The sequence below is a fragment of the Atheta coriaria genome, unplaced genomic scaffold (genome assembly GCF_025399875.1).
Source record: "Atheta coriaria isolate IRGN ID8LTWV9N9 unplaced genomic scaffold, Caltech_Dcor_3.1 hic_scaffold_10_pilon, whole genome shotgun sequence".
NCBI classification, from domain to species: domain Eukaryota; kingdom Metazoa; phylum Arthropoda; class Insecta; order Coleoptera; family Staphylinidae; genus Dalotia; species Dalotia coriaria.
In genome coordinates, this window is record NW_027045452.1 from 6,287,288 (window position 1) to 6,312,116 (window position 24,829).

The 24,829-nt window shown below is 37.7% G+C and overlaps 3 protein-coding genes across 3 annotated transcripts; 1 reads left to right on the forward strand and 2 right to left on the reverse strand.

The window, feature by feature from the left end:
- The first annotated feature begins 75 nt into the window (after positions 1–75).
- Bug22 (cilia- and flagella-associated protein 20) lies at positions 76–1,151 on the forward strand. Its single transcript, XM_065314856.1, has 2 exons — positions 76–536; positions 595–1,151. Exons 1-2 carry the CDS (start codon positions 261–263, stop codon positions 910–912), a joined length of 594 nt encoding a protein of 197 aa, XP_065170928.1. The 5' UTR covers positions 76–260; the 3' UTR covers positions 913–1,151.
- rump (heterogeneous nuclear ribonucleoprotein rumpelstiltskin) lies at positions 1,144–4,309 on the reverse strand. Its single transcript, XM_065314855.1, has 5 exons — positions 4,188–4,309; positions 3,361–4,027; positions 1,984–2,967; positions 1,787–1,922; positions 1,144–1,700 (listed from the first exon to the last, which is right to left on the reverse strand). Exons 2-5 carry the CDS (start codon positions 3,967–3,969, stop codon positions 1,645–1,647), a joined length of 1,785 nt encoding a protein of 594 aa, XP_065170927.1. The 5' UTR covers positions 3,970–4,027; positions 4,188–4,309; the 3' UTR covers positions 1,144–1,644.
- A 415-nt stretch (positions 4,310–4,724) lies between these two features.
- LOC135800434 (protein fem-1 homolog CG6966) lies at positions 4,725–24,224 on the reverse strand. Its single transcript, XM_065313673.1, is given in 7 exon segments — positions 4,725–7,466; positions 7,469–7,494; positions 7,554–7,743; positions 7,838–8,056; positions 8,124–8,324; positions 8,379–8,541; positions 23,749–24,224. Coding segments are annotated over 7 exon segments (1,890 nt in total). The 5' UTR covers positions 23,809–24,224; the 3' UTR covers positions 4,725–6,435.
- Between the last annotated feature and the right edge of the window lie 605 nt (positions 24,225–24,829).

Below are 24,829 nucleotides of genomic sequence, written 5' to 3' on the forward strand. Positions count from 1 at the left end.
GTGGGTAGTATCGACCAATCAAATTTGTTTGGTTCTATGTTTTCTCTTTTCCTATTGGTCCAAAGTGACAAGTTGTAGTACAAGCGTGGTAAACAAGCTGATTTGCCGCATATCATAACCTCATCACTCATTTGATACGAAACATTCTCAATTTCGAAGTGGAAATGATCTAAATTACGTGCATGAAGTTCCAAATTGTCGTCAACTTCTACGCTCTACATAAACCCACAATACGCTGAGCCTTGAAGACAGCGGTGGACATGTTTAAGAACACTTTTCAAAGCGGCTTCTTGTCTATCCTGTACTCCATCGGCAGCAAACCATTGCAAATATGGGACAAAAAGGTGAAAAACGGTCATATCAAACGCATCACCGACGAAGACATTCAGTCACTTGTGTTGGAAGTTATCGGTTGCAATGTCAGCACTACATATATCACTTGTCCAGCTGATCCAAGAAAAACTCTTGGTATAAAACTACCTTATTTGGTGATGATTGTCAAGAATCTAAAGAAGTATTTTACTTTTGAAGTACAAGTAAGTGAAAATTGAAACTATAATACCCAAAAATCTATACTTTTATATATTTTGGTAGATATTAGATGATAAAAATGTAAGAAGGCGATTCCGTGCCAGTAATTATCAGTCAACAACACGTGTGAAACCGTTTATTTGCACGATGCCGATGCGTCTGGACGACGGCTGGAATCAGATTCAATTCAATGTGGCCGATTTTACACGTAGGGCTTATGGTACAAATTATGTGGAGACACTGAGGGTGCAAGTGCATGCCAACTGCCGGATTCGACGCGTTTACTTTTCCGACAGACTGTATTCAGAAGACGAATTGCCTTCGGAGTTCAAATTGTTTTTGCCCATTCAAAACAAGTCCAAGACTGTGGCGCAATGCTGAGTAACTTAACATTATCATCAATCTCTATTAAAGATTGACAAACAAGGTAAGAATCGATTCGTATCGAAGTCGTATTCAACCAAGTGCACTTTAAATTATTTATTACACAAATAATAAATATCGCAACTCAAGTTTAAGAATAACTGAATAAAATCGAGTGATGAATGAAGAAAATGATTTTACACAACGTCAAAGTCATGTACTAGTATAAATATTAAAATAACTCACCAATTATTAAACTTTTGTACGAAGTGTTTATTTAATAATAATTCATTATCCTTGTCCATTCGCATCAAATTTGTTATGTTCAATAGTAAAATACATTCCCTCGCGCTAAATTCCACCGCAAATCAAACGTAGATTTCTCTTACAACCAATAATCGACGTAGAGTCCTTACAAGTAATATAAAGAGCTAAGTAAAATAATTTGTAGATTATCGAAACTATGACATAAATGATCTTCCCACGAATTTCAGTTCCTATACATAATGCTCAAGTCACATCTTCCCCAGATGTGTGGCAGTCATTCCATCTTGCAATTCGTAGGCAAAATAAACAAAAGTAGACAATACTTTGATCAAAGAATGTTCGGTCGCGTTCACGAAATAAAATTAAAATATAAACAAGAGTATCGCCGCTGTGAAGAACGAAGCAAATACAGACCACGCGCTATAACAAGAAGGACCAACAACGAATTCTAATATAGGTGAGATCCCTCCGGACGGTCGGTGCTTAGATAATTCGGGCGTCAATTGTGCGGCCATCGATTCGCGCCCTGTCAATGTTTTCTGTAAAAACAACGTTAAGGAAAACATAGCGAAGTTCTTATCCTGTGTGAGTAAAATAAAGTTTTGATGGTTATATAAAAGGATACTCATCGCCCGTTCGGCGTCCCACTCTGTCATGAATGTAACCAGCAAAGAACCGATGCCTTGCTCTTCGAAGTTTTCAACAGCTCCGAATTCTTGGCATTTTTCTGTGATTAATTTGTACTGCGCCGTTGGTGGTAACTGAAATATAAATTGAAATTCAGTAAAATTATATTTATTTGATGGTTTCATTAATACTTACGTTTGAAATTAATAATTTACACTTTTTCCGCTCCATCATGTTAACTCCGCCACCACCACCGCGCATCATTTGACTGCCGCCGTTGTTCATCGAATTGTACATGTTACCGCCGCCGGAATTGTGCTGTTGCTGCTGTGGGCGGCTATCTCTGTCATTTCCGTTATTCCCAAAACCTCCGTAGCCACTGGGTTTGCTCGACTCATACCCTGTGGAGTAACTATTGCGCCCCATGTTTTGCCCGCCGCCCATACTCGACTGATTCCCTTGGCTGCCACCGCCGCCCCCATAGTTACTACCACCTTGGTTGTTCGACATGAAACCACTGCTCGACTGATTATTATCGCCCCGATTGAAATTGTTGTTATGCGCGGAGCTCATCGAATTGCTAGAGGCAGCCAACGCCGCCAAAGACGGATTATTCTGCAAGAGGTTCGCAGCGCCTAGGCTTATATCACCACCGCCCAATGAACTGGCGAGTAGATTATTAGACAAACCAAGATTAGCGGCCTGTTGCAACACAGCCGCCTGGGTAGTACCCAAACTACTCAGCGCACTGCTGCTCAAAGAGCCCAAGGCATTCGCGGCAGCGCCGAGTTGTAGATTAGGCACAGCGCCTAAAATACCAGCGCCACTATTAAGGCTCGCTGCAACCGCAGGTGGCTGATTCACCAGTGAAGGCAGATTACGAGCGACATCTCGCAATGGCTCACCGTTCGAACCCAAGCCGTTACCGATGGACTTCAAGCCTTCGGGTAGTTTATCACGCTCAGGACCGCGATCCATGCGCACCGTCATCGGACGGTCGTACAATGGCTGCCCGTTGAACATCGATATCGCCTGCACCGACTCGACCGGATGGTCGTATTCAACGACGGCGAAACCGCGCGATGTACCGTCCTTCGCCAGTGGCATATCGACCGACATCACCTTGCCGGCCATACGGAACACTTCCTTCAGTTTCTTCTTATCGACCTTGTACTCCAGCTAGAAGTGAGACAACCCCAAAAAGAGAAACACACACCATCAGAACAGTCGAGTGCCCGTGAACCGCAAAACCACAAACGTCGAGAGATTGTGATATTTAATCAGCAAATACGTTTCGATGACGGACTCAACGACTCGAATTCCCCGACCGGCCAACACATACGAAGATACCATTATAATTTCGCACGAAATTTGAATTTTACTGAATGAATTCGCACCCAATTGACAAAATGGCGGAGATTCGACACACGAAAAGCGACACCATCAAGCCGAACAGTGAAAGATATTTACTGATTACAATGTGAGCTTGGGAAAATCAACAATTGAGAATTGCGAGCCCCCAAAACGTACCGGATTTAAAAATTACTACACCCGCAAAGGAGTAATACTTACATTAGCGACAAAAATGCGTGTATTCAAGGGAGTCTGAATTTTCAAGTCCTCCAAGAAGGCGGGAGAGAGACCGTAGGTGTTACCAACGATAGGCCCACCGCTTCCACCCCCGGATGAGTTATGTTGTTCGTATCGGCGTTCATCACGACCCCGATCCCCACGATCGTTGTCACGATCACGTCGACCTTTGCCCCCGCCGACGAGATTGCCGTATTTGTCGCGCTGGTTGCCAAAGTCCTCCTTGATGACCATCTTGCGCCCTTTCAAGTCAAAGCGATGCATCACCTCCAGGCACTTCTTCGCCGATGATGGCTCGGAGAATTCAACGATGCCACAACCGCGTGCCTTGTCATTCTCGTCGACAAACAGTTCGACGAACGACACCTCGCCCACCTGCTGCCGGAAGAGATCCTTCAGATCCTGCCAGCGGAACTCATACGGAATGTTCGAGACGTACACGCGACAGTTGGAGGACTTCATGCCGCCACGATCCTTACCGCGGTCCGGGCTGCGGTCGCGATCGTTTGAGGAGAAGCGAGTGGGACGATCGCGCCGCCCGCCCCGGTCGCGATCGCGCGCCCTTTCGTGATCATCTTTGTCCATCATCATGACGATCGCTAACGATACAACCAAGACGCAGAATCAACGACCGCCAACGAGAAGAACGCTGTTGCAACAGAGCCAAGACAGAAACACGTAAACAATCAGTGAGAAACTGGTAAGGCAGAGCGTAAAGGTTCTGGCCGCTGCGAGAAGTAGGTGGACGCGACCAACAATGCTATAATAATATCACCGGCGAGAAAGTGATGAAATATTCAGAGACTTACACAATGACCACGTTTGTTTGGATGGAATGTTGAGCGTCCTCCAGCAAACACAAACTATGCACAGAGGTTAGGAGAATGTTAACGCGAAAATGGCGAACTCTGAGTAAGTTTGACAATTGACAAGCGCGCGATTGAGGGCGCTGCGAGCAGATAATATCAAAAGTCCCTAGATTTGTTTAATTTATTTTAAAACACGGAAAATGTTTGGACTTAATGTTGAAACTTATAATTATCTTTATTCTTTTAAACTATTTATGTTCTAAACGTACTAACAATGTTGTGTTCACTTTAAATTTAACAAATAGCAAGCGCACGATAGAGGGCGCTGCAAGTAAATAATATCAAAAATCCCTAAATTTGATTAATTTTTCTTAAAAACACCTAAACTTTCAGTTTTTAACAGGTAACTCATTATTTCCTAATTATTTTTACACTATTTATGCACCAAATGGGCAAAAAATATAGTGTCTACGTTGGGTGTTGAAAAGAACAAAGTTTTGCAGATTTAAAGTAACCCCGCCGGAGAAAACAAGAAGGTAATAATTTATACGCTTTATTCTTCTTTCATATTCTCATATAATACATAACAAAATTCATATTTTCAAATATACAATGCCTTACTTACATGTAGAATGTAACCTATTCGAAAATTTAATTATTACTTAGGATATATTTAGATATAGCTAGGGCGATCTGCGCTAGCGGTAGCACTCTTGAAACAAACTCAAAAGTTCCTCAAATCAGTTACGACGGTAATGATAATGATAAATCACACAAATCTGTAACGTATGCATAACTTAAATCGTAGTCTATAGCGGCTTTAATCCATGATATAGGTATGTACTATGTATATGACGTTCAAAGTAAACAAGAAAAACATATCCTCTACGGCCTACGCCATTCAATTCGCCTAATATTTTCTCTTAAATCATTTCTCTACACAATTAAATTTTCGTTTCGATAAATTTCCCAATTTGTGCGCCACCTATGCCTATGTCATCTATATGATCTTAATTAACTTATCTTATGTTATCAGTGTTTCATTGTTATTTAATTACATTATCGTACACGTAAATCACAAGTTTCTTCTATCAAGCATTTTGTGTTTTTGTCTCGCCTTGTCGTCTCCATCCGCACCGCTACTACCGTTGAAAAATATTTTTGTTCAGTTGTGTCGAACGAGTTTAATAATAGAGAGAGAGAGAGAGAGTGATAAGTAATATAATATTCACATCAGTCGTTATTGAGAATGCATCAATTTGCACTCTTACCGCTTCATTACACTTCAAAAGTCAAGTCGATTCAAAATTATTTAAGACCCAATAAACTATCTAGATAAATCTTTGAAGATATCAGTACTCAGTACAATAATCAATCTTGTCTATCACTCAACACATGATCCTAATCAGTTGAGTCGTAATCGCAGTAAGTAATTAATAATTATCCACAAAAGTGATGCGTTTTCTCATTTTGGATGAGCATGATTTCAATAAATAGCAAAAATATTCAATTAGCTAATCAAATATTTAGATCCATATCAATAGAATTCACTAATTGGCTAATAATTTTCGATGAGATTTAAATTTCTTGTTAAATTCCACAAACAAATCAGAACGCAATTCATGAATCTTGTCTTTTTTTCGTCATCTTCATTGGTGTGCTTTACTAATATGCGCCCAACTAGCTACTAAAATTGCCTAATTATTGTTACATTACTTGTTTAAAGTTTAATTTCGTTACGTTTAGTTAGTGTTTCAATATAAACTAGAAGCTTCGCTTGTTTTTTTTTCTTAATGTTGCACATTCAGTTTAGGACTTATGCTAACATAGTTTGCTTAAAATTTCGCTAGGTATGTCAATTTATAAGTTTACAAAATTGCCTTGGTAGTTTTCCATTTGTTTGACTTTAAAAAATTTTATGTAGTAAATTTGCACTGCTCAGTATCAATTATTATATTACTAGCTGTTTGTTTTTTGCGTGTCATCAACTGTATAGGTGTATTGGTATTACTTTTGATTTCATCTTGCACATTTTCCCGCATTCGATCACCAACGAATCGAATCGCACATGGACAGTGTTTTAATAATTCAGTTATTCTGTTACGAGTTGTAATAAGTATATAATATATATTTATATAATAATAGTTGTCATAATGTGAGTGGAAGTATTTTCGTTATCATTCGCCGCCCTTCTATATAAAACACGCGCCTATGACTTTTTCGCTGCGTTCGTTAACCGGAGAGTTAATTAGTGGTTCTGTATGTACGTCTCAAGTGCGTGCGTGACGACGCCTTTGTACGGAATCTTAAATTGTTTGATCACCCGTGCGGCGGCACAACTCAGCCGTGTGTGTTTCGCCGTATTGACAAGCTCATGCACGCGTTGTCCGATGTCCAGCAGACTCGCGAATGTTTCGCCCGCATTGTTCACCAGATCCAAATGCGCGCCGTGTTCTAACAAAATGGCAGGTAGGCGTGTGGGGCATGGTCGTGCCATCGCGGCCAAATGCAGTGGAGTGTTACCTTCTTCATCACGTGCGTTCGGATCAGCACCAACCCGTAACAACACCTCGGCCAAATGCGATGATGGGAACTGACAAGCCGGATATCTTCCGACCAACGCCGCCTCTCTGCAGCATGCCAGGTGTAAAGCAGTCCTGCCTAACTTACTGCGTATCTTCAACCGCACAAGACTGTAAATAGCGCGGTGGATTTCATCCGAAATGCGTTCATCCTCCGGGTGTTGGTCGAGCAGTCTAGTCAGCAGGCAGGCCAAGTGTAAAGTAATAACCAGCACACGATTGAGGTACGTTACATCACGATCAGCGTTTGGCATACGCTCCAGCATTAAATTACCAAGTTCTACTTCTTTTACAGCTTTAGTAAACACCCGAAGCAGTTCTTTAAACTCCACTGGTGGTACAACACGACCACGAGTCGTGGGTTTACCTTCCTCGCCCATCATGAACGAGAAGAGTTCAGTAAAACTAAACAGACTGCTTTGCGTCATTGGATTCAGCGGTTCCAGCATCGACTGCTGCATATCCAGCGCGTAATTCCACAGTTCTATGCAGCGATTGAACTTGCCAGCGTCCGCATAGACAGCCCCTCGGTAACGGATGTAATAACTGGTGTCGGGGTGTGCTGGGCCGAGGATACGCTCACGCATTACCAGCGCCTGCATTCGCATCTCGTCCGGATCAGCCATGAGATCATCCAGACCCTCTGGATCGGTGATTTCCACAGCGAAATCATACGCGGCTACTTTTGCGTTCGCTGCTTGAGTATCGGCGGATCACCATTATATCTACACACAAAAAAACATCAGGATTTATTTCTTTTCTCGCTTAAGAAATATATTTATACCTGTCCTCCATGGCGCGTTTCCAATACATAAGGGCGCCAATCATATCACGTTTTTTATCGACGTAGGTGGCACCCAGGAGCTCCAACGCGTCGATGCGCTCCTTACGCGACACCAGGTGCGGCAATTTGATTAAATATTCTACAATATGATTATGGCCGGTCACCGCTGCAGCCAACAATGGCGTCATGCCTACGAAAATAAATCACAGCGTGAAAAAAAAAGCATCCAATAAAATTTAATGGCACGAAGAAAAACGAAATTCGATTTACGATATAAGTCGTACCGTAGGAATCGACGTCCATGGTGCCGCCGTGCTCGATGAGCAGTTTGAGCACTTCCAGACTGCCAGACTCGGCGCAATCATGCAGCGCCGTATTGCCTTTGACGCTCTTCCGATTGACGCTGGCTTTCAGCTTGAGGAGGTATTTCGCGATCCGGATGTGACCCTTATAGCATGCAATCATTAGACACGTATGTCCGTGACGATTCGCCACTTCGATATCTAAAAATACAAACGAAAGGCATTGTGATTGAGATTTGCAGACGTTAGCGTCGTGATAGATAAATACCTGCTCCGTGCGCGATTAGAAATTTAACAATATCAATGTGTCCGTCGAAACATGCCGCGCGCAGCGGAGTGGAATTCGTTCGTGTTGTGCTGTTAACTTTGGCACCGTTATAGATAAGCAGCTGGACGATTTCAAGATATCCGGCGGCGGCGGCACACCATAAAGGTGGTGCACCTTCTATTGTCTCACCATCAAACATTACTAAAAAGTAAAAAATTAATTTTTTCGATTTTTTTAGATAAAAATACACATTACCTGATCCTGGCTGTTCAATATCCGCATTACAGTTCTCAATCAAATACTCGGCGACTTCATAGTGTCCATTCCGACAGGCGATGACAAGTGGTGTGGCCCCGGATGTCTTCGCCGCTACAAGTTGGCTCACCTCGTCTTTCCCCTTGTTGCAGTGCAGATAGATCTGCAAGCGAAAAACGCCAATGATACACAACACAACCACGCCGACAACAATCAAACACATCACACAAATTCAAATCACATGGGCGAGCTAAGCGAGCTGCGTCAGCCGTATCCACGCGACTACTGCGAAATTTTTCAAAGAATCGAAACAAAATTCACTTTCACGCCGCGCCAGAGTGCCAGCCGCCGAGCCGGGTAATGTGCCGAATTAAGTAATAATTACACTCGCAGACCACAATCATAAAAAATTACACGAAATATCATATGTGTCTTACGGCTGCGTGTGCGTGCGCCGAGTAGCCTTGAATTTTTTTGTCTTCGACAGGAAAGTGGGACACAAGTTTGAATTTTGCGACATCGAGCGCGCCGCCGAAAAATATTAATGATTATTGCGACGCTTAAGTAATATGACCCAGTATGTAATTAAATTAATGTCGTACGATGCGCAATTAATTACTAATCACAATACAATTGTTGACTGTTGACGTTGGGCAAATCCAAGATTTATGTACAATTTTAATGCTCGCAGCATTACAGTGCATTTTTCCACGACGTCGTAAACTTATCGCGTTATATTTATCAATAAAAATGAGAAATAAAAATTTACATGATTGCAACACTTGCAATTTGCATTACAAAGTACAGATTGTAAAAAAAAATTTATCAAGCGTATACAACATTTATTGTTTCGTAAGAAATAAATGATTTTCGCAGAACGTATAAAACGTACAGTTGATTCGCGTAAATGTAGCAGAAAGAAATTTATGAACAATGAGTGACTAAACAAAATGCTAATACGTCGTAATGAGAATTAATTAGCGATTGATACGATTACAAAACTAGAATTAATTAAAATCACCCAGTGACATGATTTAAACATGATTATGTCGTGTTTTTCAGTGAATAAAGTGCAATATTCAAATAATAAGTTCTAAAAATAATTCGAAATTAATTACTCGCGTGTCGTGGTTAATGTTAAATGCATTAATGATTGCACTAACCACACGGTACGTTCGGCTTTAATTAAGGAACAGTACTGTTCACACACCTCACCATACACATATACAAAGAGTGTAGTAAAACCTGCTGCAGCATTTAATCGCCGCAGGGCTTGAACTCGCTGGAGATCTTTTCGGCATCGTTTCGCCAATGGGAGAGGAAAAAAAACCAGCGCCGATATTACGTTGTTCATCGTATGTGATGTGATATCAACGCGATTACGAGTATGAACGCTGCGCCATGTAAACAACCTTGACATTCAGACTTTCGTTTTCGTTCGATGCGAGATAGGTTCGGTGGTTATTTTTTTTCGTGTTACCCGCTACAAATTTAGTGATAATACACGCAGGATAAAATGTTTTTTTTTTAATTTTTATTATTTTATATCTATGCTCTTAATATCAGATTAATCAATACTTAAACGCAAAATACTTAAATTATATTTATTTTTTGTTTTTCATCAATTTGCGATTGGTGTTTACGATTGTTATTTCTATATTCATCGGTGTTTACGGCTGTTTTGATCGTCTTGCAAATACCTCCACGGGTGTTGTGATTTGCCAGGTTCGTGTTTATTATCTTACTGCGAAATTGCGAAGCTATTGCGGAATTCCGCGTCTTTCAAGCCAAAAAACAACGTTTTATGCGTGTATAATTGGTTGCATATATTAAAATTAATCTAATGCTTTGACTAGCCGTATATTTTATAATATGCATTTAAAACGTTCAATCAGTGGCTTGATTAATATGATTATAACCATAAATAACACATTTCAGCATGGTGTTAGCGATAAAACCATATTTGATCCAACAACAAAAAAATTACAATCATATTTTTCCGAATACGAATCGCTTCCCCAATAACGATGATTAATCACCGCGCGGCTTTTGCGCGATTCGCGCATTTCGGACTTCTGGTGCGGCGTGCGCGTTTGTTTTGTTAAACATTTTGGGCGTGCGTTATCTAAATATAGCCGTGTACCGTACGTACATAAACTTTTCGAGCAATTGGAGGACGTTTCCAACGTAAGAACCGTGCGAACAAACACATACACACACAAAAACCCAAATCGTTTGCATACGAAATGCGTTATGTACTTTTTCCTGTTTACGATTACGAATTTTAGTGTTGGTGTTGGTGTAAACGTGTACGCGATATGAAATTGGCGCCTCACCTTAGCGCGCCCAACCGAAAAAAAAAGATTGCAGCGCGCAAAACATTTGCGAATAAATCTGAGCGTCGCGGGGACGACTCGCGACACTGCGGACAATGTTAAACTACTGTTATCAAGGTTATGCGCGCCAGACTCGTATAAATAATTTTCGTCTGGCGCTACTCCATTTTGTTCCGAGTTCAGTGCAAAAAGTGTTTGCTTATTAGAGGTGCTTTTTGCATCATTTCGCGCCGCGCGAGAAAATGTAATTTACGCCTGGCGAGCAGCGAAAAAAAGATCAAGGAAAAATTCGTTTTGTCTGATGATGCTTTAAAAATTAATTAAGCATCGAAATATTTACTGCGCTAAAAACAAAAACAAGCAGTTTCGCAATCAGTTTTTTTCTAGATCAAATCAAACAATAGTTTTTCATTTAATTAATTGCATTTTACACAAGTCTATAAAATAATAAAATAAACTGAATGAATAAGTTGTAAAAAAAGTTCGCACCTTAATAAATAATAAAAAAAAAACTGAAGAAAAAAATCCCATTAAACGATTAGATAACTCTGTGCTTAGGTTAATTAAGTTTGTAGATTAGCATAAATAATTCACATCGAAAAATACACGAAATTTCGCAATCATGGCTGTAAATCATCGTAGAAATGTTGAAAAAAAATAAACCTCTTTTTAAATATTATTGCCAAGGTCAGTTACACCTTTTTTAGATTTTATTTTCGTGTTTTCTTTTCCTGTAAATACATATTTACAAAAAAAGTGGTATTTAATAATGTGTAAAATTTCCAACTTGCGAAATAATTAGAAACCGCTTGTTCCTCAAATAATTAAACTCAAATTTATCGCATTTCGCAAACCTTAACATTCTCCGCTCGCTTGTTGCCCAAAAACTCTGTTTAACAATTTAAATTTAAATTTCAACACGCCGCTTAAGCGACCAATTAAAATATCACAATATGGCTAGTATTATTAATTACCAACAATTAGCAATTTATTTATTAAACTCATCGATTCACTTTTACGCGCGCGCTAAAATTAGCGCTGTAATTACAGCGATTAATAGGTAATGAGTGCACACTTCATTTACTCCCGTTTGGACTTTCTTCTTGAACGCAATGTAGACGGAATGAAAATTTATAGGATAATAACGCACGCGGCGGCTGGCGTTTGCAACCGCAGACGATACAAAATGAAAGCAAACAGAAAAATTCCAACCGCAAAGAAATAAATACAAAAAAATATTTAAAAAAACACAACGGAGAAATTATTAATAAAAAAAGAGGCGTCAGATGGTGAACTAGGAATGCATTCAAAAGTCCATCATTATCTACTTCTAAAATATTTTAAATACACGTTTGACATCAATTGAAACCTCGTGACTTCACGAAATTCCAATCAAAATTTCACTCAGTGCCAAATCGCAATAGACACGTAAAGTTTAACGAGTCACGAAATTATCGTTTATCTCTTGGGCAATGCCAAACAATAATATCATTGAACCATCAATTTCTCAAGTTGTAAACTACACGTTTATTGTTTTCTACTTTTATACAGATAAGAAAATTAATTCTCACTTGAACCATTTTATTATTAAACCTATGATTGAGATGCGGTACAAGTGTCAAACACATTTCCTACTAAATCTAAGTAAAGTAACAAAGACACACCACACCTTAAACTTTCAGTTTCAGTTTAATGTTCTTCGAAAACTTCGCACATTTCCATTTTAATCCACATCAAATTTCACTTTGCTAATTTAATACTTATACTTACACTTAAACTTAAACTTGGCATGATAAGTAGTTAGCAACACGTAAAATAATTGTCCTTATCTACGCCGTAACGACAAAACAAAACAACACACGCAGCAATAATGCGTACCTGTAGCGTAGGTAGTAGTGAAATAAATTAGAAATCCAATTAAGAAGCGTGCAATAAAATAAAACGCGGCTGCGCACAAAACAAAAACAATGACACGCCGGAGAGTATTAGAAACTCGGAATAGACTAGTCATTAGATGAAAAGAAAATGAAGAAATTGCATACGGTATTAAAGTAATTAATAATTAGCTATGGTTACCCATAACTCGAAGAAAATCACAAAACAAAGCAAGGAAGCAATTCACAATATATATCGAGTGAAAAACGAAAGTGAAGATGAGAAATGAGATTGCAGCGAAGTTCATCCAATGATAGAATGATAGAAATAGATATAACAAGTTCGCGGAACGCACAAATCGTGGAAACTGGAAACCATACAAAGCACGTCGTCGAGGCAAAATAATATGACGTCTATTTATATTTATAACAAAGAATGCGTGCGTGCAATGCGTGAATCCGCGTAAATTTAAATTTAACCTGTGTTAAAATATCAAAACTACCAAACCATAGATGGCGCTACATACATACATACACTTCTTATACAAAAATAATTTAAAAAACATAAAAATAATAAAATTAGTCCTACGCAAAAGATTGTGACTCAGTCCAAGCCACAATAAAAGAAAACCAATGCAGCAAGGCCGCTGAACTTGCAGGAACAAAGAAATTCTTCGACAAGCGCGCACACGATGAAAGCGCCTCGGGTACCATCCGGTTTTATTACACCAATCAGCAATTAATTGCACTTCCACGTCGAAAAATACCTCCTCAAGGGGATAGGTTGATAAAGAGATGTGAATCATCAGCGTGCGTTATTAAAGTGCGCAAGTACGCTTTGTTCGACATTTTAAATGGAACATGATAAGATGATAGCTCGCCGATTAGAATTAGAAACGCGCGTGCGTGCATGCGCGCACTGGAATCGTTTTAATTCGACAATAATGAAGGCGTGCATTAGAAGTTCGCTCTCTGTGCGGCGGTAGTTTTCACTGCGTTGCAAAACTTTTTGATTTGATACTCTGCACGTGGAAGCAAAGCGACTTTCTAGTGTAATCATTATTTCATTTAGGAAACATTATCTTACATACTTAAAATCAACAAAACATCAATTTTCATTTTTATTTTCATTTTTAACCTTTTAACCTTTAATTTTTTGTTTTTCCTGTCTTCCAAGATGATTTTTACTGAGATGTCTAATTGCGTGATCATGACTTTGTCTCTCTGTGCGCAAAGACACATTCACTTGACAATTGCGCGACCAAAAATAGAAATTGAAACCGAGACTTCTGCGTTTCTAACGAGTCGACGGTCGATCGTGGTGCTAACGACCAAGAATCACACAAAAGTATGTAACTAGAAACCAGATATAGCTTAATATAACACGTGCGTAATGCAAGTAACTAGCAAACAAAGAAAAACTTTCAATGCGTTAAAAATGTCAAATGCGTATAATACCATACCAACGCGTATCGGTTTCCTTGTTGCTTTCATACTCCCAACACAATATCAACATGTAAACACTAAACAACAAGTTCGAGTTGAATAAAACTCTATGTGTGCTTATTAGTCGAAAATTTTTATCGGAGCGCATTTCCTCGATGCATATCACACCGCTTTTATTTTAACCTATTTTTTCCTGCATTTATTTATTTTATTATTTTTCCTGATTTTAAGTATTAGTTTTGCACCGCAATGCATCAGTGATTTCAACATTTTTCTTGCGCCGCTTATGGATTATAATTAATTCTTCGAGATGCAGGCGAGAGACAAACGCGGAAAAACACCGGCGCAGAGACGAGCGTCAATCGCCTGCGAACGGTGTAATTTTCACCTTAAACGGAATACGATCGGAGTGAACGTGGGCAAACGTGCGCGAAGCGACAAAAGATCGAAGCGGAATGACGGAGCAAATTGTTTATTTGCTCTGCACGTCTTTGTACCTACCAGTATACAGTGTGTTGCATTTACTATAAAAGGAAAAACGCGTTTAAATGCAGATTAAATGGTTACAAATTGCAAATAAACACAAAAAATGCGCAAAAATAAATTTTATACAGTCGTTTGCTTCGTTTGGAAGGAAGGTCAAAGAGTCCATCGACTTCTTTCATGTCTTACACCTTTTCATCTTGAATTTTAAAATTAACACTAATTCCACGTAAAAAATAATATAACACTGATAGATAACCTAAATTAAGTACATTTGCAACACGTTCAAGTACCCACTCTTTGTATGCAAACATGTAAACATACCTTAACAACAATTTACACATTAGTGTCGGTTGTTCACTTCCTCATTCGATTTAATCCTTCGAGTGCGTCACTGCACCGAGCGTCAGTGCTCACTCAACACTTGCATTGTTACTCACGCATTAAATTAATTGCCCGTGTCTTGTGTTTGTTTACAGTTGGTAGTTATACACTTCATTAAATCGCACTTTATCGTTTTTATCACTATTTTCTCTCCACAAACGCCATAATCTTATAGAAAACTAAAATAAATATAAACGAAATTAATTTCATTATGATTTAAGAAAACAAAGCAACATCTCGTAATAAATCAATAATTATTCAGTAAGTAATCATTAAAATTGATTGTGCATTAACATTCAGTTTAACATTTAGCTCGCGGAATTGTTTTCGCGCGATGCAATATGCGGTTGCTGTTGCGTTATCAATAACTTTACGTGCATGTAGAAATGTTGATACTTGATATCTGCTGGAATTAATATGCACATTTCCACATGGAAACTTATTAAAAAAGACTCGCGGTTTGCTTTTGCAATTGTGGATATAATTATTATGCAGGAAATCGAGCTTGTTAGACTAGAATAGATTTAAATTGTTAATTTACAAAAATATAAATATCGCAAATAATCTGTCAACAACGTATTAAAGTTTTAACTTTATTACTTGCCATAAACGTAAAAAAAGAAGATAATAATTGTCCTAAAATATGTAAATTATCCAACTGGAAATTTTTTGACAAATTCTCACACATATTTTATCGTTCATCCTTCATTTATTATTAAAAACCAAATGTTCAGTTCCCATCATCATTGGTCTTTCATCTTACGGAATTGTTTTACATTTTTAAACATCTCAATCTCCACGTAAAGTACATCAATACTTCTGCGCGTCTATTTAAAGATTCCGACACATTTCTATCAACTTATGGCACATTCCCTCGTGTGCGCAATCACTTCCAACTTCAAACGCTCAAACGCGTTCGCAGCGCAAAAGTGTGAAGCATTAACGGTGGCACTTTTAACCAGGTAACCCCAATTAACAGGTGCTCGTGCGACTAGAACGTTTTGCACTCAAGTTATCTACAATTTTACTAAAACATTAAATATGCAGGTGACCGAAAGCAAAATTTAGTCCTACACGAGAAACAATAACACAAAGAAAAATTAAACATTAAAAACTTCGTTTTCTTAGAGCATTTAAACCATAATTGACAAGACCGCTAATTAAACATGATTAATATGTGGTAATATTTAAACACAGGTAATTTTTACTAAGTACCAAGTATAGAAAGCAGTGTTTTTGCATTTTTTAAACACAGCCAGCTTACAAACATGAAAAAAAATAACTCTTTGTTAATTGTACATTGTACTGTTAATTAATGCGCTTGAAACAACGTCAAAGTACGGTACATGTGACACGGCGGCAGTGTTTGTCATCCAGTAGCAGGTGCATTCAACGTTGCTTATCACATTAATCAATTTAGGTCAGTGACATATATTATGTTCTTTTTATATGCATTTTGATAAATTTTTATAAATATTTTTTTTTGTTTTTCGGTCAAATGCAAAAGAAAAGAAAATGTTAGGTAGCGTGTCACCGATTCCCCGATTTGCGTGCGCGCTCGTGCAGCAATCGTTTGTGAGTTTGTTCAGTTTCGATTCAGTTTGCCTGCTTTCACTCACTTCGCAAACGCGCCGATAACTTTTAACTGCCGTCGCTATTTCAGTGCGCCGCGCATGCACACTCACACCACACGACGCATGCACACACATTTTTGCGCACGCATAGCCACCTAAATTTATACTTTGAAGAAACCTTCCTCTAGCTCAAAGTAAACGCCGTTAAAAAATAATTCTCCACCTTTAATAAATTCAAAACCTACTCGATGTTGAACTCGAGTTCAAAGACAGATAAAATTATTCCTCATTTCTCAAATGGTTTATACCAACCTACCACTATCCAGAAAAGTATAGTGCGTAAGTAATATGCAAAACAACTTTCCAGCTGCAGCTAAAATATTGAATGAAACTGCATCAAATGAGCCATAAACATTAAGTGGTCATAAAGAGGCGGAGAAATTTCGATATTTTGCAAAAACGCATAGTCGGCTGCAATCAATGCCAAAACGATCAAAAACATTCGAGATACATCAGTGCAAATATTTATCTAAACCAATGGCGTAGCGTAAACGCATGAAAAACACATAAACATTTGTTGACTTAAGCCTTCACTCTTGCTTATTCGGATATTCTAAAAGTGGCAACGTTGCAATACGCGCCAATCATTCGCGAACCGTAATAAATTATAATGTGTGCAAGTGTGCAGCGTATACATTTCACCTGTAATTGTAATTTATTTTCGTTAGAGAGCTTTCCAACTTTTCCCAGTAGCAATAAAAGCGTGCAAAATTTTTGACAGCAGATGAAAGTATGTAACGATACAAACTTGAAGATATTTACGAGTTTAAAATAAATGGAATTTTCCACACATTTGGATAGTGCACAGTTGCACATAAAACGGAAAAAAATATTTTTCTATTTTTCCAGATGAATGAGTCATTTATCCGCCGCACGCTCTATTAATCTATTTCTAACTGTGTCTAATTTTACACCGCAAGTTAACCGCTTGCAGAGCGTCACTGCCGTTTTTATTAACTCATTGTGGGTGAAATTTTATAGAAAAATAAAGTTTTTCCTTAAAAAATGACCAAAAAATCAACTGTTGTCTCATTTAAACGGTGTAAAACTACAGCTGGGAAGTTGGTAACGTATGCCAACAATTTGCTATAGCTACGCGCACAACCACAACCGCGAGCCACTTTTAAATTTTCCTCCGAGCACCGAAATCGCCCAAAATAACACGGTTAGCGAATTTATTTTTTCCACAAACCTCAACGTTTACGCACATTGTGTTCCTGCCACGTTCAAAACATTCTGCAATATATAATTATATAAAATGCATAATAAGAAATTTATTTAATTTGTTTGAAATCTGTAGGAATTTGTAATTTAAACAAAATGAGAAAATTTAGAATTTCTAGACTGGCAATCAGCAGGTCCATCCATATTATTGACTTTAGCGGATGCTGACAGGCGAAACGTGCATTTGCGGTGCTCGCCGACGTTTGTTTAATTAATATGCTGTTGCCAAATTACTCTAGCGTCAACGTCAAAGCATAAGACACTAGTGCAGTTGTAGTGTGGCCAAAACAATAAAAAGCGAGAAAATTGCGTTTTATTTTGTTATAGTGCTATTTTTAGTTTACGAATGCGCAAAGTATGTGAAAACAATATCATAAAACATAATACTTAATTAGAAAATGTTTTATTTGGGAAAATTAAATAAATTCAATTAACCAAATAATTAAAATAGCAATTTTCTGCTTTACAAATATAAAAATTTACGTAAATCTTCGAATTTTCTTTCATCTAAAAACAATTTTTACGAAAATTGAAATTTCTTTGTTGATAACAAATATATTTATGAATTTTCACGAGATCAAGGTATAAGTTGAATGAGAAATAAGTTTTTTTTTCTTTCGAAAACTAAGCCATAATTTTCCTGCTTGACGCTCATCATTGTTTTATAACGTGTAAAGTCTAGCAACTGCCAATCGCACACACGGCTTCAATTCAATCCTTCCACCGTCAAGCCGACATTTTATGTCAGCTTAGAAGCGCGGCTGGCGCAAAGTGAGTTTGCACATCGCATGAACTAGTTCACTCGCTTTATGCGCCAGCGAAATGATGGCAAACGGTGTGACATTAGGACATTAGTTTACTTTCTTTTCCCAGTTATCGAGCGGTACTTGGAAGTCTTGCGAAAACATGCGTCGAATTGCACAGCACCGACTATAAAATTTTCATACTCAAAAAATTAAAAAAAAAAATGTTTCACACACAAAAAAAAAAACATTTTTTAAAACAAAAATTACAATTTCATGAAAATCGATCATGGAAGAGGATTGTGGTACCTAAACTGGCAAACAACAAATCAACAATGTTCGCATGCCACAAATTACAACGTACAGATAGCAATAAAATCGTGTGCGGCGGGTCACGCGATTCGATAGGAAATTTATTCAAATTCGTGGAAAATTAAAATTTTAAACAGTTTTCCGCTCAAAACTCGTTAATAAAAATAAAACTGGCGTAATTACATAAAGCTGGGTAATAAAAAATTTCTGATACGATCGTTGCCGCATGAATTATTATTACCGATTCATAGTAAAATCTATGTATGCAAGCGCAAAAAACGCACTCGATTGTAATATGCATAGTAGGTAATGTAACAAGGCAAACGGGGCGCCAACGTGAATGAATAATCGGCCGGTGTGCAACATGCAACGTGCCGCATGAAACGTGTAGCACGTAACATTGAATAACAATTGTCCGCGCTACAATAAACCTGCGCAATTGGAGCAAACCCGGCAAGTCAATAGCCCGAACAATGCGAGTAATAATAATAGCAGACGTACAAATGTAGTACCTACTCGTGTCCTAATCGCAGAAATAGGTAGAATTGAAGGAGGCTAATTTGGTGATGGATCAATCAAATATATTCAAATGCAATTGGATATAGAAGAAGAAAGTGTAATTTTTATGTAAATCAAGCACAATTGTAAGGAGTTTTATGAGTTTTGAATAATTGGACAATTGATATTTATCAAAAAATATTGGAAATTGAAAAAAAGTTTAAAATTTCAGGAAAAATCAATAATTTTAAGTTAAAACTACGATTTTTTACTGAAATTCTTGAATGATTAATATAAGATTACTTACAAAATAATGTAAATCAACTGGAAAAATAAGAAAAATAAGATATTATATGTAGTAAAAGATATTATATGCAGTAAAATATTAAAGAGAAAAAATAAAAAAATTAAATTTTTAACCATAATTGGATGTAACTCAAGAAACAAATAGAAAACAATTTAAAACTATGATTTTTTATGATTTCTTTGAATAAAAAAATTGCAAATTTAAAGAAAAATAAATAAAATTTAAAAAATGATGTAAAATATCTCGCAAAATAGCAAAAAATAGGAAATTTTATAAAAAAAAACTTTCTTACATCTAGAAAAATATTTGTTTGGGGTAAAACAATGATGTTACTAATTAATTTCAATTGTGATGACGTAATTTTTAATTTCTTTGCGCTAGACACATAACATACTGTTACAGCACACACATCGTGTAACAAGTAGTCTTCGGCTGTGCACAATACATTCGCATTCGACAATGTGAAAATTTGCATCACGGCCTAGCCGACTTTCTGATATCCACAGCGCATAGACAGACGCTCTGCTCGCTTTTGTTCCTCGCTCGGCTTTCTTCGCCTTTACGCGGTTTACATCAGCCAAACGTTTTCATCAAATAACAGCAAACAGCAATGGATGCGTTACACACGCCGCGGCAGACGTAATGAAATGTGCGTGCGCACACGCAACGGCGAACAAAAAGCCGCTTTTATGAGGAAACTAATTCCGCTCCTTAATGCCTTTTAATTCCACCGCATGCGTAACATCGTAACAAGACGCGCATCGCGCGCATGTGGACGGCATATAATTCTATGCAAATGCTGACACACAAATGCCACAACAGCACATCACAACAATGGAAAATAGTGCGGTATTTCGCTAGCTGTCTTTCCATTTGGATGAACTTATAAGTGTCATGAGGAGACATGAAATGTATAATATTCATAAATATTCATAAAGTATTCAAAAGTAAAATGTGAATTAATGATACAAATTATTTAGATAATTTTAGAATAAATTAGATATTAGGCAGCCCTTGAGACTTATATATAACTGTGAATAACTATTAGGGTGTCCGTTATTTCCCAAAATGGATTTTATTTTTCAGACGCCCCCCAAACTTTTAGATTTTGACCTAAAAAAAAATATGAGACCCATTTCAGCCCTTAAAATTGATATTAAACCGTGCCTAAATCATAATCCTTTTCTCATTTAAATAACATGGGATTTCCTGACGTTTTGCATTTAATTTTTATCTCCAAAGTAAATAAACCTACAGCTTCGACAAAGACATATTCTAATGCAAAATTTTACCCTCTACAAAAATGATCTCTTTGGTTTTTTGCTTAAAAACATTCCTGTAAAAGTTATTTGCGATTAAAGTTATACACATAGTTTATAATCTCATTTACAGCAAATTCTAACTGCGCCACCTATAATCAATTGATCGAAACTAGAGTTTACGTTACAATAATCGCGTATCGACAACGCGACTTAATCTTTGAATAATTTTTACAGGGTTGATTTTATCGAAAAAAGTATTCAGACCTTTTTTGTAGAGCGTAAAATTTCCGACAAAATATGTTCCAGCGGTATTTTTAGCTATATTTGTTTCGATAAAAAAACAATAACTGTAAAAAGTGCAAAAATCCCATGTTATTTAAATGGGAAAAGGATTATGATTTAGGCACGGTTTAATATCAACTTTAAGGGCTGAAATGAGTCTCATATTTTTTTTTAGGTCAAAATCTAAAAGTTTGGGGGGCGTCTGAAAAATAAAATCCATTTTGGGAAATAACGGACACCCTAATAACTATGTGTCACTCGTAGCCTTGTGCGCTTACCCCCACCACTTTTTGCGGGTAGACCGCAAGGCATAAGTAGATAGCGCGCTGCAACCACAATACTCAGTTGTGCCTGAGTGGACAAATAAAACAATCGCAGACCCCTATTTCTTTTTGGGGATTTAGATTGAATCATGCGAATTACAAGAAATCTACATGAGTTTTATGACTTTTTACCATCTTTTCTTTTAAATTACTTCGCGATTGTAACAAACAAATCAAAATTACAATTCTTCATAACGAACAAGGTGTTTTAGCAAGACAAATAGAAAAAAAAAGCACATTTTTCTATATAAAAAATAAGATTTCGTGCAAAATAGAACAATTCGAAACCAGAAATAGGCCTATAACGCAATAATATATGACAGAATAATAGTTATGTATGAAATATGCAGAAATTAGCCCGACAACAATAACAGTTTCATAACAACGCATAAACAATACCAACAATAAAATGCGAAAAATGTCCTACCTAAAGTACAATTAAATTATGTGTCTCGCAGAGCGCGCGTTGACGTAAGATAAATAAAAATCGATCGCGCATTGCGCCGCTATTACCCAATTAACACACAGCTCACAATTCATTGATTTCTTTCCAACATCTCGCATTTCTCGAGAAACGATTTGACCTTCGTGCGATACCAACCGAAAAACACTCCACGCCGACATATTCGACAGGCTATCTGATTATATAACCCCTCGGCCAAATATTGATACAATGTAAATATCAAAACGCTACATTATACACAAATATCTACTACCCAGAGACAAAAATATCAAACGCAAAAAATAAAAAATAACAAACAATTAAAAACAAAAACATATTTAGAATTAATATGTAATTTACACATGAAATATTGCTCTTTTTTATTATTTTTCAATTGTAATTGTAAAGATAATTAAATTAACGCACTTTGAAATTGTTTTTCTCATACACAACAACACCATCAATCTAATTAAATTCTATTTTTATCAAAATGTAATAATTTCGTCGAAATATTGCTCGGAAAATTCCTCTAAAAATGTTTTTTACATGATTATAATTCAGATAGGCACAAACAGCACTACTATTGTGACAACTGTCGCCTCCAATTGAAACAAAAACAACATCCACACACATGCTGAAAGCAAGAACATCGCTAGTAAAATTAAAGTTAATAACCACAATTATCGTTAATCAGTCGCATCAAGCGAATTACTCAAGCAAAAACTGCGTCCAAGAGTTGCGCAACTCGCAAATATTTTGACGGCGACAAAACTTGTGATCAACAAAATTATAAATATGCGTTTATTTCACTCACAAATCATTCTGTTGCATATTTTTAGAAAGAAAAAAACACGTGTAGCTCAATTATTGAGTCTAATTAAACTGCACCGCAATGCACGTGCCTATAAAAGTGTTTTTCCTTCGATTTTCAATTTGTTTACAGTTTACACGAATATTTCATTCCTAAATCATGCTACTAATCGATACCAACAACTTTCTTATCACGAGCAGGTGGATTCCTGTATGTTTTAGTTTTAAACTTTTATGTTATCGTGAGTAAAGCCACGCGATTTAGTCACAAACATGCACGCGAAAACTTGTGCAATATTATCTACTTATTTACATTTACTGCAATGCATGATTGACAATTATTTGTTATCATTGTTTACGTTGGACTGGACTTCATGTCACAATGTTATTCGGATAGATTAGAGTGATAATTGGCATATAATAATCAAATAGTAAAATTATGTTTTGTGAATATAAATTCAAAAAAAAAAAAAAACTAAGAAATGTTAGCAGTAAATTTAGTCAATAAAAACACTTGATTTTGAAGACTTTTAGTGTTGGCAGGAAGTGTGCATTGCACGAATCCGTGACTGTGAAATTGTAAATCAACTTTTTTTTTCAACGTTTTTTTTGTTCGGTTGAAGATTCTCTTGGTCAATGACAGTAACTTATTAATGTGAGGTTATTTTTTGTTCTGGAATGAATGTGAATGCGCACTCCGATGCGGTCGATGACAGATGACATTTTAAGGTTATAATACAGGTTACAAGTATTACGACATCGTCATCTAGAGCGCGCTGGTGTTGGCAATCATCTCATTCCTGCACAACTATGTTTTTGTTGTCTCCGAATCAGATGTTTCTGATAAGTCGATAAGCACCAACGTCAATTCTATGTACAACACAACTATAACTGTTTTCGGATGAATTCTAAGCTACTTTTGTGGCGTCGAAGAATAAGAAGGCTGCGGCGATCGAAACTTGATCGGTAATCCTTCTGCTTCTTCCTAGGCTAGCGAAGAGGTCCCTTACCTTTAGCCTATTCAGGTTGCCATCGCGAGCGGCGTTGTAGACGACGCTTTTGTAATCCATATTGTGGTGTGGTAGTAGCCCGGGTGGCACTTGCACAATTTTTACCCCGTTTTGACACACCAGACCTTCGACGATGTCGCCGTCCACAGGAACGAGGAGGTATTTCGAGACGCTGTGATGCGCGGCACTTATCTCCACTGAACACGCACGAACGATGATGAACTCGCCGCGTGTGTAGGCGAGAACGGTGCGTTTGGTACGCGAGAGCGTCGGGAATGTCGGACGATGATCGGGTGTCTCGTTTTTGGACGGTTGATGCCGGTGCCGGCACAAAGATGCGGCAGGTAAACTCAATGGACTCGCACGCCACGGACGCACCGCACAACACACCAACGATAATAACAACGGTTCAACATTCAGTGCAGCGGCGACGACAACATCGCTCTCGGTGCTACTACCGCACAAAGCAGCTGATTCGCATCGACTGACTGCGGTATTATTATGGAATCCGTAGCGACGAAGCGGACTGAACAGGGCGAGTAATAATAAGTTACTATTACAGTTTGCGACATCTATGATTGAAATCAAGCAACAGAACAGGTAAATTGGTAAATTTTACAGAAAATATTAAATTTGTTAATTTATTTTCTTGGAATTAACATAAATAATTTATTTTTATTTAAAAAATGGTTAGTGAAACAAACAATTTGTGGTATTTTTATTGTAAATAAACGCAATTTTATGCGTATTTTCAAATATAGTGTGATTCAATGTTCACAGGGGGCGCTAGGTGTTCTGTTTGAGATTTATTCCAGTCAACGTGGACTTGACGTGCGGCTGTCATGTTGGTGCCGCGTGCTTAGCGGTTGATCGGGAGGTGGGGCCGAGAGCAAGCGAACAAGGGAAATGCCGCCTGTTATTGGTAGTAGTTGGGGTGACGTATATCTGCCAAACAACCGCGTGCGCGCGCGTGTGAGTGCGCGCCGATGTGTACACAATTGTGTACGGTTGAAGTTTGGCGTCCTCGTCGCACTCGCGATTGCACCGACTGCCCGGTGTCGTCGTAATATCGGTGTCGATG